This window comes from Pipistrellus hanaki (assembly GCF_964339955.1).
Source record: "Pipistrellus hanaki genome assembly, chromosome: 15".
Classification (NCBI taxonomy): domain Eukaryota; kingdom Metazoa; phylum Chordata; class Mammalia; order Chiroptera; family Vespertilionidae; genus Pipistrellus; species Pipistrellus hanaki.
In genome coordinates this window covers 47,773,730-47,787,699 of record NC_140517.1, presented here as the reverse complement: position 1 = coordinate 47,787,699, position 13,970 = coordinate 47,773,730, and the positions used below count along the sequence as shown (strand labels likewise).

General features: G+C 51.0%; 1 protein-coding gene across 2 annotated transcripts; it reads right to left on the bottom strand.

Annotated features, from left to right (window-relative positions):
• Positions 1 to 564: 564 nt before the first annotated feature.
• On the bottom strand, positions 565 to 12,099 carry ZNF614 (zinc finger protein 614). 2 transcript variants are annotated; one of them, XM_084906023.1, is made up of 5 exons: positions 11,937 to 12,099; positions 8,568 to 8,787; positions 6,595 to 6,721; positions 6,235 to 6,327; positions 565 to 5,352 (listed from the first exon to the last, which is right to left on the bottom strand). In XM_084906023.1, the coding sequence occupies exons 2-5, from the start codon at positions 8,580 to 8,582 to the stop codon at positions 3,836 to 3,838; spliced, it is 1,752 nt and encodes a 583-aa protein (XP_084762149.1). In that variant the 5' UTR covers positions 8,583 to 8,787; positions 11,937 to 12,099; the 3' UTR covers positions 565 to 3,835. The 2 variants fall into 2 exon arrangements, with proteins under 2 accessions (XP_084762149.1, XP_084762150.1); XM_084906024.1 differs by having other exon boundaries at positions 6,595 to 6,737; positions 11,937 to 12,098.
• Between the last annotated feature and the right edge of the window lie 1,871 nt (positions 12,100 to 13,970).

Below are 13,970 nucleotides of genomic sequence, written 5' to 3'. Positions count from 1 at the left end.
CTCAAGCATCAGGAAGCAAATAAGAAGCGAGTTGAACCAAAGCTGGTTTGGCTCAGTGGGTAGAGCGTCAGCCTGCGGATTGAAGGGGCCCCGGTTCGGTTCAGGTCTAGGGCATGGACCTTGGTTGCGGGCACATCCCCAGGGGGAAGTGTGCAGGAGACAGCGGATCGATGTTTCTCTCTAACTGATGTTTCTAGCTCTCTCTCCCTCTCCCTTTCTCTTCCTCTCTCAAAAAAAAAAAAAAAAAAAAAGCTAGCTGAATTGCATTGGGCCATCTGAGCAAAGAAGTCATGACAGCAAGTTTTTTTTGTTTTGTTTTGTTTTTTCCCCAGAGAGGGAAGGAGAGAGGGGAAAGGGGAAGGAGAGTGAGAGACAGCAGAGAATAGGGGAGGCAGGGGAGGAGAAGGGAAGGGACAGAAACACTGATGAGAGAGATCCATGACGCCTTTGCTCCATGGACAGGGGTTCAAACCTGAAACTGCTTAGTTGCCCTCACCAAGGATGGAACCCATGACCTGTCCTGTGCACCACCGGATGGTGCTCCAACCGATTGAGCCACACCAGTCAGGGCATGAATGCAGCTTTTATTTTACAGTCTGTACACATTTTTTTAAAATTTAAATTCTTTATTGTTTAAACTAGTCTCCCATTGACCTCTCCCTGATCATCCCTGACAACATTAAACACACTCACACACACACACACACACACACACACACACACAGTTTCCATGCCGTCTTGAGCTCAGTTGTTGCTATAGCAGCAGAGAATAAAATTCTGCAAAGAGAAAAGGTCATACGCCTAGTAAACAGACACCAACAGGAAGCTTCTGGGGGAAATTTTGTCGCAGGAAGTGGTTTTTCAGAACAGAAAAAGATTTAAAGAAACTGGCACAGTGTGAGGCTGGCCATCAGCACTCAGGCAAAAGCTGCTGGGAGCAGCTGAAGTTGTCATTGAGACGGGGCCTCAGAGAAAGCCCTCAAAAAGTGAGGCCAGCCCTGACCGGTTTGGCTCAGTGGATAGAGCTTAGCCTGCAGACTGTGGGGTCCCAGGTTGGATTCCGGTCAAGGGCATGTACCTTGGTTGAGGGCATATCCCCAGTAGGGGGTGTGCAAGAGGCAGCTGATCGATGATTCTCATCGATGTTTCTAACTCTCTATCTCTCTCCCTTCCTCTCTGTACAAAATCAATAAAATATATTTTTAAAAAAATGTAAAATAGTACAGCCATTCTGGAAGAGTTTGGTAATTTCTTATAAAGCTAAATATAACTTACCAAATATCCCAATGATTATTATCTACATATGTATTGTAGAGGAATAGACATTCACATTCACACAAAACCCTGGATGCAGATTTCATAGCATCATTATGATTTATAACAGCTGAAACCAGGAAACAATACAAATCTCTTTCACGAGTTAGAATGGCTAAACAAACTGGTATATCCAATGTATGCATGTACTCACTAATAAAAAGAAAACTATTCTCAACCGAAATAATCAAGAGCAATTTGCCAAGTGACAAAAACACAAAATGCTTACATGGTCCCTATTAGTAAAACATTATAAACTTGTACAAATAAATACAATTGATTTATATAAAATGTATAAAATCCAATTATAAAAACGACTTCCACAACATTCGTGAAATGACAAAATTAAACTGATGGAAAACAGGTCAAGTGTTTGCCAGAGGTAGATTTACATAGAGAATATGAGCCTGAAAAATGTTAATAGAGGGGAGTCTGTGGATGAAGCAATTTTCCATCAGGGTTGTGGTTATGTGGATCTATATACGGTAACAAAGCTTAGAAGTACAAACGTTAAAAAAATACATGTAAAATCTAATAGAATCCAAATAAGGTTAAAAGTCTCATTAACAGTATACTACCAATGTCGTTTTTCTGGATTCAATAAAAAATGGTTTTATCAGCTGTTTTTACTGGAAGTAGCTGGGTAAAGAATACTAGAAAGGTCTATGGACTGTTTTTGCAATTTCTTGTAAGTTAAAATAATTTCAAATTAAACATTTTATAAAAATAACTTAGAAGGTGGTTTTATAAAATATTTAGCCCTAGCTGGCTTGGCTCAGTGAATAGAGCAGTTGGCCTGAGCTCTGAAGGGTCCCAGGTTTGATTCTGGCCAAGGGCACATGCCCAGGTTGCAGGCTCCATCCCCAGTAGGGGGCGTGCAGGAGGCAGCCGATCAATGATTCCCTCTCATCATTGGTGTTTCTCCCTCTCTCTCCCTCTCCCTTCCTCTCTGAAACCAATAAAAATATTTTGCCATACTTATAATTTGATTGGATAAGTATAAATTTGTGGTATATTTATAAATTTAAAATAATGTTTCCTTTTAAACTATTTCTGTATGATAAAACTTACAATTAAGTTTAGAGCCAAAGAAAGGTGAGAGCTAATCATATAATAGGAGGTCACAGAACACTCCATGGAACACTCCTGTGTTGCATTTAACAGTAAAAATTAACCAGGAATGAGGAAAGCACACTAGTTTTTTCAGGTGAATTATCTAATGTAAAATGAAGTTAGACTACTGACAGAGAGCACTCAGCCCGGCTGGTGTTGCTCAGTGGTTGAGTGTGGAACTGTGAACCAGGTCATGGTTCCATTCCCATTGTTGAGCCGTCTCGGTCCCAGGTGGGGGGCGGGGTGTGCAGAAGACAGCCGATCAATGATTCTCTCTCACCATTGATGTTTCTCTCTCTCTCTCTCTCTCCCTGTCCCTTCCTCTCGGAAATCAATGAAAAATATAGTTAAAAGAAACGGAGCATGCTGAAGTTTGAGAACCATTGGTACAGATTCAAAATAAAAACCACCACCAGCAGGGGTGCAGCAGTTTGGTCTTTAAAAAACAAACAACCACCCCCCCACTCAAACATCATCCCTTTTCATAGAACTTCTTGCCTTTGTAAGTTCTCTGACATTGGACTAAAAGTGCTCTAAATTTATTATGTTCATAAAGCCTTAACTTCTATAAGATTTTCAAACAATGGGATAGGATGAAATTGTCAAACATGTGCAGTTCTCTTAAGGTTTGTTTCCAGTGTGAACGCGCTCTCACTGAGGTCTTCTTTCTGGGTGGAGACTTTCCCGTGGTTACCCCATTTCTTTGTTTTTATTTTTGTTGTTTTGTCTGTTTTTCATATTTCTACAAACTGATGAGCACACTGATGATCGATGACAATCCCTGATCATAAAGTCTGCCTTTCCACCGAAGGCTTAACTCGTCTCTGTAGTCACAGAATTTGTCTCAATGTACACTTTTCATGCATATATTGAAGCTGGAAAGCTTTGCTGAGACAAATAATGCAGCTGGAAAGGCATCTTCACATGGGACCTGTCCGAGTTTTTCCAACATGTTTTCCCACCGACAGAAAATGCGAGGTAAGGATCGGTCAGGGCACCGCCCCAGTCACTGCAATTCACCAACTCAGCCTCCTGGGCACCCAGTTCATCGCCTCAGGACACGCCTCTGACAACGGGCATTGCCGTGTCTGCATTCTGACCTGCCAGAAACACCGATGTTTAACGAGGCCGCGAAGGCATTCCACGGAAATGGCATCAATAGGTGCCTTGTTCTGCACAACTTCACTCACAGGTGACTCCCCTGTGACTCTCCGTTAAAGGAATTCCCGACTTGAATGAATCTACCATTTGTCTTGCGTGTGTTTTCTTTTTCTTTTCTTTTTTTTAAAAAATATATATATTATTGATTTTTTTACAGAGAGGGATAGTTAGAAACATCAATGAGAGAGAAACATCACAATCAGCTGCCTCTTGCACACCCCCTACTGGGGATGTGCCCGCAACCAAGCTACAATACATGCCCTTGACCGGAATCGAACCTGGGACCTTTCAGTCCGCAGGCCGGGCGCGCTATCCACTGAGCCACTCCGGATTCGGCCTTGGCGTGCGTTTTCTGATGCTTCACGAGGTGCGACAACTGGGAGAAGGCTTTCTCACACGCGCCGCAGCCGTAGGGCCTCTCCCCGGTGTGCGTCCGCTGGTGCACGCTGAGGACCGACTTGGTGGCGAAGGCTTTCCCGCAGGCCCCGCACGCGTAGGGCTTCTCCCCGGTGTGGCTCCGCTGGTGCGTCACGAGGCCGTACCTGTGCGAATACTGCTTCCCGCACTCCGCGCAGGCGAAGGGCGTCTCCCCGCTGTGACTCCGCTCGTGCTGCCTGAGGCCGACCCTCTGGCTGAAGGCCTTCCCGCAGGCCTGGCACGCGAAGGGCTTCTCCCCGGTGTGGGTCCGCCGGTGGATGACGAGGGTGCCCTTGGCGGCGAAGCCTTTCCCGCACGCCTCGCACACGTGCAGCCTGTCCCCCGTGTGGGTGCGCTGGTGCAGCGCGAGCTTGCGCTTCGCGGCGAAGCCCCGGCCACACTGGCCGCACACGTGGGACCTCTCCCCGGTGTGAGACCTCCGGTGGGCGGCGAGGTTGCTCTTCGCGGCGAAGCCCCGCCCACACGCGTCGCACGCGTAGGGCCTCTCCCCGGTGTGGGTGCGCCGGTGCACCGCCAGGTAGTGCCGCATGGTGAAGCCTTTGCCGCAGTCCGGGCACGCGTAGGGCCTCTCCCCGGTGTGGGCCCGCTGGTGCACCGTGAGGTTGCTCTTCACCGTGAAGCCCTTCCCGCACTCGGGGCACACGTGAGGCCTCTCTCCGCTGTGGGTTCGCCGGTGCGCCGTCAGGTAGCGCCTCACCGTGAAGCTTTTCCCACAGTCGCCGCAGACGTAGGGCTTCTCTCCGGGATGGGCCTGGGCCTGCTGGCGTCTGGCGAGCCCCGGGTTCACGGGAGCGCCCGCTCCGTGCTCGGCGGTTGTACTGAGCTTGCCTTGCGTTTGGGTTTTCTGATGTGGAGTGGGAAGGACGTTTCTGGCGGATTTCCATGAGTCGGGCCCGTGGCTTTCCTCCCCTGAAGGAAGGCCCCCGTGGTGGTCAAGGAGCTGAGCTGTGCCCACGGCGGCTTCCTCGCCTCGGATGGGTGCTTGGGATGTCTCTGTTTTATGAGCCTCCTGATGCTTTCTGAAGGCTTGCGATTCGGCGCCGCTGTGTTCTTCACTTTTAGGGACTTCCGTGCCAGTGCACAACCGTTCGTGATTACCGGGTAGAAGGGATTTCTCATCTCCATTAAACTCGGTGGGGTTCTTGACTTCGTGTCTATGCTTCTGGTTGGGTAAACTTGATTTCAGAGCCTTCCTACACAATTCCAACATACGATTACGCATGAGGGCGATACTGGCTCTGCTCAGACGGAAAGTATTTCTGAGTGCACTCCTCCCATTGCATTGTTGTATGCGCTCCTGCAGACAGCTGCCAACGTTCCTGATTCCTAGTAAAGAGAGAATAACACATTTCTTAGGATAAAAGTGTTCAGCTCTGGCCAGTGTTTCTCAGTGGCCTGTGCATCCGCCTGTGCACCGAAGGGTTGCAGGATCCCAGTCAAGGTCTGGTACCTGGGGTCAAAGGTTCAATCCCCAGCCCCAGTTGGGGGGCATGTGGGAGGCAACCAATCTATGTGTCTCTCCCTCATCGATGTCTTTCTCTCTCTCTCTTCTTCCTTTCCTCCACTCTCTATAAATCATGAAAAAAAATATCCTCGGGTGAGCATTAACAAAAACAAACAAACAAAAGAGTAAAAGTGCTTAGAAGATGATGTGGGTGGGACTGACTCTTCATTGTCAACCATCCCATCAAGATGTTAGGTGAAACAGCCGAGACCGGTTTGGCTCAATGGATAGAGCGTCGGCTTGGGGACTGAAGGGTCCCGGGTTCGATTCCGGTCGAGGGCGTGTACCTTGGTTGCGGGCATATCCCCAGTAGGGGGTGTGCAAGAGGCAGCTGGTCGATGACTCTCTCTCTCATCGATGTTTCTGGCTCTCTATCTCTCTCCCTTCCTCTCTGTACAAAATCAATAATATATATATATATATATATATATATATATATATATATATATATATATATAAATGTATATATCAATATTTATTTATTTTAGAGAGGAAGGGACAGGGAGAGAGATAGAAACATCAATGATGAGAGAGAATCATTGGTCAGCTGCCTCCTACACGCCCCACACGGAGGATCAAGCCCACAACCCAGGCATGTGCCTGACCGGGAATCGAACCGTGAGCCTTGCCGGCTGAGCGAGCCCTTCTCTTAATGACTAGAATATCCCAGGGCCACCCCCTTGCTGGTTCTCTCACTCACTCACCCGGACAGCTTCCTGCATAGATATCATCCCCTATTCGCGGTTCTTCTCCATGTTCCAACTTGGACAGGACATCTGGCTTGGCAATGCGGTAGCCTGATCAGGAGAAATGACACAAGACATAGATACAGTGACGCGGGGGCGGTGTAGCATGTGAAGATGGGAAATAGTACAGTTTCTCAAGTGCCAAGTAAAAGTTCTCTTTCGGGAGAGAGGAGATTACACCCCTCTGTCTGGGGCCAGAGGGGAGACTGAAAACCGCTGACTCTTCAGATGGCCACAGTGGCTACAAAGCTCTCGCCAGGTACTAGAGCGGAGGCCGGTGACGGGACACCTCCGAGTGACACGGGGAGCCCTCCTTACCCAGGGACACCAGGGAGTTATAGGTCTCCGACATCACATCCCGGTACAGGGCCTTCTGAGCGGGGCCCAGGAGCCGCCACTCCTCCGAGCTGAACTCCACAGCCACGTCCTCCAGCGTCAGCAATTCCTGTGACAACACAGCCCTGTTTACTGTGAGATCCACTCCCGTTAATAACATGGAAAATGCATGCGGCCAGCCCTAACTGGTGTGGCTCAGTGGATAGAGCGTCGTCGGCCTGCAGACTCAAGGGTCCCAGGTTCGATTCCGGTCAAGAGCATGTACCTAGGTTGCGGGCACATACCCAGTGGGGGGGTGTGCAGGAGGCAGCTGATCAATGTTTCTCTCTCATCGATGTTTCTAGCTCTCTATCTCTGTCCCTCTCCCTTCCTCTCTGTAAAAAAATTAAAAAATTAAAAAATCAATAAAATATATTAAAAGTAAATAAATAAATAACATATTTAAAAAATGCATGAGGACAATTCTAGTTTTTATCACATAGCCTGCATCTATATACCTTCCTCAAATATATTTTAGTAAAAACAAAATCCTATCTTTCTCTTTATACATATAGTTTGGCACATATTTCCAAATACTAACAATGTACAAATAACATCGGGACAAATAAAATATTCCTACATTACAACAAAACTCCACATCCAGAATTTATTGAATACAAGACAAGTGTTTTTAATAAGTATATAAAAAAATAACATCCCTCTCCCTTCCTCTCTGTAAAAACCAATAAAATATATTAAAGAAGTACGTTTTCATTGATTTTTTAAAAATAGATTTTTATTGATTTCAGAGAGGAAAAGAGAGAGAGAGAGAGAGAGGGAGAGAGAGAGCAACGTCAATGATGAAAAAGCATCATTGATCAGCTGCCTTCTGTACTGGGGATCCAGTCCACAACCCTAGCATGTGCCCTTGACCGGAATCAAACCTGGGACCTTTCAGTTCACAGGCCAATGCTCTATCCACTGAGCCAAACCGGCTAGGGCCGATGTGTGGGTTTTCCACAGCAAGAAATTCTGGCACTAATTGCCTGGAGTACAGATGCCACAGGTTAAGGGTTAATCATTTCCACAAGACTGTCCACACTTCAGACACCAATCTTAGTGGGTCTCCAGGAACCCCACTGTCTGACTGACTACAAATCTGAGGTTCCCATAACCTTCTTCTTGGGTTCAGTCATTTGCTAGCACAGTGCACAGAACTCAGAGGTATTAGAGGCAAAGTGACAGCTGATGTGACCCAGAGAATCCACCACACCACACATTGTGTTCCAATATTAGTCATTTAGAATGACCCCGAGAAGAGAAAGAGTGTTTTCCTGATCTATGTCCTAATTTCAAATTTGAGACTAAGTTAATTTATCCAGAACCCAATTATCCCAATTTATCCTTTAATTAGTTGATTTTATTTACTTACATTTTATGATGGCCTTCTTTAAAAAATATATATATATTTTATTGATTTTTTTACAGAGAGGGAGAGGGATAGAGAGGTAGAAACATGGATGAGAGAGAATCATTCATTGGCTGCCTCCTGCATGCCCCCTACTAGGGATCGAGCCTGTAACTCAGGCACGTGCCCTTGGCAGGAATCGAACCTGGGACCCCGCAGTCCGCAGGCTGGCGCTCTGTCCACTGAGCCAAGCTGGCCAGGGCTAGTTGATTTTTTTAAAAAATATATATTTTATTGATTTTTTACAGAGAGGAAGGGAAAGAGATAGAGAGGCAGATATGTTGATGAGAGAGAAACATCGACCAGCTGCCTCTTGCACACCCCTTACTGGGGATGTGCCCGCAACCAAAGTACATGCCCCTGACCGGAATCGAACCCAAGACCTTTCAGTCCACAGACCGATGCTCTACCACTGAGCCAAACTGGTTTCGGCATAGTTGATTTTTTTTTTTAATGTCTCCACAAACTGTAAGAAAACCAAGGAAAGGTAAAAGAAATAACAAATTACCTGCGCTCCCATCATTTTCTGCTGTGCTCAGGAAATACTGAGTTCCATGGATTCTATGTTGCTGTCGTCTGCCCCTGCCATCAAGTTCGTAGAGTTAGAAATCTAGGTATCCAGTTAAAGTTGTCCCCAGAAATATGGTATCCAAGTCAAAGAGCCTCCTTTTTCTTCCTTCATTCCTTTACGGGATGCCTCTTACTGTTGGGGAGCCAGGACCTGTGGGCTGAGGAGCAAATTGACATTGAGTGGACATTCCTTCTGGGCCCAGATGTTGTCACTGTTACCACATACAATGCTTAAAGAAAGGAGCCCAATATTCTTTAAAAAAAAAAAAAAAAAAAAAAAGCCGAAACCGGTTTGGCTCAATGGTAGAGCGTCGGTCTGCAAACTGAAAGGTCCGGGGTTCGATTCCGGTCAAGGGCATGTACATTGGTTGCAGGCACATCCCCAGTAGGGGGTGTGTAAGAGGCAGCTGATCGATGGTTCTCTCTCATCGATGTTTTTAACTCTCTATCCCTCTCTTATCTTCTCTGTAAAAAATCAATAAAATATATTAAAAAAGGAAAATATGATGAATAACTATATTACAACAAGTTGGAAAACATGGGGGAAATGGATAAATGCCTAGAAATATACAATCTTCCAAAACTGAATCAGGAAGAATCAGAAAATCTGTATAGAGTAATAACAACTAATGAAATCAAAGCAGTAATTAAAAAGTACTCCCCAGAAATCAAAGTCCTGGACCAGATGGCTTCACAGGTGAATTTAACCAAATATTTAAAGAAGAATAACGCCTATCCTTCTCAAACTATTAAAAAAATTCAAGAGGAGAGAACACTTCCAAGCTCATTTTATTAGGCCAGCCTTATCATAATAACAAAACCAGGAAAAGTCACTACAAAGAAAGAAAATTGTAGGCCAATATCTCTCATGAACACAAATGCTAAAATACCAACAAAATATTAGCAAACTGGATTCAGCAATACATTAAAAAGATCACACACCATGACCAAGTGGGATTTATTCTAGGGATGCAAGGTTAGTACAATATTAGCAAATCAATAAAAGTGATACATTACATAAACAAAACGGAAGGTAAAAATCACACGACCATATCAATAGATGTAGAAAAAGCATTTGATAAAACCCAGTATCCATCCTATGTAATAAAAGGGTAATATGCAAATAGACCGAGTGTCAGAACAACTGAACAACCAATCAAGGTGTATTATGCTAATGATATGTTACTAAGGCTGCTCAACCGCTTGCTGCGCTGACCACCAGGGGGCAGACAGTCAACTGGTCGACCAGTCGCTATGATGTGCACTGACCACCAGACGGCAGATGTTCCGACTGGTAGGTTAGCTTGCTGCTAGGGTCTGGCCGATGGAGACTGAGGGAGATGGGCCGGATATGCCCTGGAGCCCTCTCAGGTCTCTCCCTGCCTGATTGTGCACCAGTGGGGGCCCTCAGCCTGGCCTGCACACTCTCACAATCCAGGACCCCTCCAAGGATGGTGGAGAGCCAGTTTCAGCCTGATCCCGTAGGCCACTCCTCTTGGGAGGGTGCCAGATGCAGGGCTAATGCCTGGCGAGCCTCTCCTGATCAGGACTGATTGGGGGTGAGCCTGCGGCAGGCACAGTGGGGCTGGGATGAGCGGGAGAGACAGGCAGGAGCTGCAGGCGGTGTTGGACGGCAGGTTTCTCTGCCTGATCCCTGCAGCCCTCCCAGAGGGGCCCCACCCCTGCATGAATTCATAATAAAAATTCTCAGCAAAGTGGAAATAAAAGCAGCCCTGCTTAGGCTCTCTGCCGTTCCTTCTCCTATTCTAAGCCCTGGTTCGCTGTCTCCAGTTTTAAAAAAGCTTTCTCACCACAAAAACAAAATCCCCTGCTCTTCCACTTCCCTCCAGGGTTCCCTCTTGAATTCCTTCCTGCCAGAAGCCAAGATCGCTTCTAGGTTCCGGTCCTGACTAGGGACTCGCCCCTCAGGCATCACACGTTTTTTAGGGCGGACTCGCACCGGAAGAAGTGACCAGGCTGCGGGTTAACTGGGGGCAGGGATCCTTCCGGTCTGTTTCCGGGAATCCAAGTCTGAGACAGAACCTCATGATTCTGGGGGGGAGGGGGGGTCCTGACCTCTCCACAGGGACAACCCCCTGAGACGGGTGCTATACCGAATGCCACCTTCAACCCCAAACACGCCCCCAGAAACCCAAAGGGGCGCCCCCACTCCCCGGCTTCTCTGCCGCCGCCGCCAGACTTCCGGCCCAGCTCTCACCCGCCGAGTCCCAGCAGCGCAGCGACCCACCGGGACCTCCAACCCGGAGAGAGTCGGGGTCCCGGCGGGAGGTTTCTTCACCCTCTTAGTCCCGCCTGCCGGCCCGGGGCCCGTCACCACGGCCGGATCCCTTCCTGACGGAATCCGGAAAACCCCAGCAACGGCCACCCGCGCCCGCGGCACGGGCTGCGCGACCGAGAATCCGAGCCCCGAGTCCGGCTCCCCTGACCCCGAGCCCGGGCTCCCCAATCTGACCCCCCGACCCCCGGCTCCCTGACCCCGACCACGGCTCCCCTGACCCCGAGCCCCGGCTCCCCTGACCCCGACCACGGCTCCCCTGACCCCGACCCCCGGCTCCCCTGACCCTAGCCCCGGTTCCTCTGACCCCGAGCCCCGGCTCCCCAATCTGACCCCGACCCCCGATCGGCTCCACTGACCCCAAACCTCGGTTCCCCTGACCCCGAGCCCGGCTCCCTGACCCCGAGCCCCGGCTCCCTGACCCCCCGACCCCCGGCTCCCTGACCCCAAGCCCCAGCTCCCTGACTCCGACCCCCGGCTCCCTGACCCCGAGCTCCCAATCTGACCCCCCGACCCCCGGCTCCCTGACCCCGAGCTCCCAATCTGACCCCCCGACCCCCGGCTCCCTGACCCCGAGCCCCGGCTCCCCTGACCCCCGGCTTCCCCGACCCCGACCCCCGGCTCCCCTGACCCCGACCCCCGGCTCCCCTGACCCCGAGCCCCGGCTCCCCTGGCTCCCCAGACCCCTGGCTCCCCTGACCCCCGGCTTCCCCGACCTCGAGCCCAGCTCCCTGACCCCGAGCCCCGGCTCCCCTGACCCCGACCCCCGGCTCCCTTGACCCCGACCCCCGGCTCCCCTGACCCGACCCCCGGTTCCTCTGACTCCGAGCCCCGGCTCCCCAATCTGACCCCGTCCCCCGATCGGCTCCCCCTGACTCCAAGCCCCGATCGGCTCCACTGACCCCGAGCCCCGGCTCCCCTGACCCCGAGCCCCGGTTCCCCAATCTGACCCCGAGCCCCGGCTCCCCTGACCCCGACCCCAGGGTCCCCTGACCCCGAGCCCGGCCTCACCTGACCCCGGACCCTCCAGACACCCGGGCGGGGCCGGAAGGCTGAGCCCCGGTCCGAAGCCACGTCCCGTCCGCGGTTCCTAAGGACGCTCACCCGCAGCACCGGGGAGTCTCGCGAGGACCGTCCCGCGAGGCCGGACTTCCTGGTCCCTGCGGCGGCCTCGCTCTGGGACCTACGGCCCCGCTCTGTGACGTACGGCCCCGCTCTGTGACGTACGGCCACGCCCACCCCGCCGTTCAGACCGGAGCGGCGGTAACGGCTGTGGGGAGAAATCGCGGTCAATCCCCGGCCACCTCCTGGTTGGAGGGACCCTCAGCGTGGCCCGGTGCTCTGTAAGGGTTTAGAGGCGGTGCCTATCCGAGGCCGACGAGGCGCGCTCCGCCCGCTGCGGAACAAGGAAAAATGGCGGCGCCCTGTGCGCACTGTGCGTATGGGTCTAATGGGCGCGGCCATCTTAGACGAAGGCAGTGTCCGTACGGCAGAGCTGGCTGGGGTCTAGGATGCTGGTAGAAGCCGAGAGAGATGTCGCCGGAGAGGCAGTGGGCGCAGAGCTGACAGAGGAGAGGGGGTGGGCGCAGAGAGGACAGAGGAGAAGGAGGAGTGGGCGCAGAAAAGACAGAGGAGAGGGGGCGGGCGCAGAGCTGACAGAGAGGGGGTGGGCGCAGAGCTGACAGAGGGAGGAGTGGGCACAGAGCTGACAGAGGAGAGGAGAGGGGGTGGGCGCAAAGCTGACAGAGGAGAGGGGGTGGGCGCAGAGCTGACAGAGGAGAGGGGGTGGGCGCAGAGCTGACAGAGGAGAGGGGGTGGGCGCAGAGCTGACAGAGGAGAGGGGGTGGGCGCAGAGCTGACAGAGGAGAGGGGGCGGGCGCAGAGCTGACAGAGGAGAGGGGGCGGGCGCAGAGCTGATAGAGGAGAGGGGTTAGGCGCAGAGCTGACAGAGGAGAGGGGGTGGGCGCAGAGCTGACAGAGGAGAGGGGGTGGGCGCAGAGCTGACAGAGGAGAGGGGTTGGGCGCAGAGCTGACAGAGGAGAGGGGGCGGGCGCAGAGCTGACAGAGGAGAGGGGGTGGGCGCAGAGAAGACAGAGGAGAAGGGGTGGGCACAGAGCTGACAGAGGTGAGGGGGTGGGCGCAGAGCTGACAGAGGAGAGGGGGCGGGCGCAGAGCTGACAGAGGAGAGGAAAGGGGGTGGGCGCAGAGCTGACAGAGGAGAGGGGGTGGGCGCAGAGCTGACAGAGGAGAGGGGGTGGGCGCAGAGCTGACAGAGGAGAGGGGTTGGGCGCAGAGCTGACAGAGGAGAGGGGGCGGGCGCAGAGCTGACAGAGGAGAGGGGTTGGGCGCAGAGCTGACAGAGGAGAGGGGGTGGGCGCAGAGAAGACAGAGGAGAAGGGGTGGGCACAGAGCTGACAGAGGTGAGGGGGTGGGCGCAGAGTTGACAGAGGAGCGGGGGTGGGCGCAGAGCTGACAGAGGTCAGTTAAAGGCTCGGGTCCGCGGACAGGGCGGTCATGTGCGGAGTGGATGAGGCATTTGTGGTTTAGAGGGAAGTAAAACGCCCGTGAAAGGGCGGCGCTCCATCAGAATGATGGTACCCTCGTGGGAGCGGACACAGCTTCCTCTGTGCAGAAAGGATGAAGGGAGGGGGCAAATTGTGTGCGTTTCCCTCCAAAAGGAAGTGATGATGGTGGGGCCTCTGGGAATGTGAAATTATGAGATGATACTGAGAGGGCAGGGCGGAGCTATCCTCCAGTACAACAATACAATTATCATACTTTGCTTAGTTTTCAAACTAAAAAAGGGCACATTTTAAAATATATATATCATTTCTATCTAACTCTCCCTTTCTGTAAAAAATCAATAAAATATATTTAAAAAATATATATGTATACTTTCATACATTTGAAAAATTTGTAAGATTACAATGCTTGGCTCTTAGGTACAATTATGGGTGATTTAAAATTTGTTCAATTGCTTATATATTTTTTTAAAAATGTCTTTATTGATTACGGTGTTACATATGTGTCCTTATTCCCCTATCA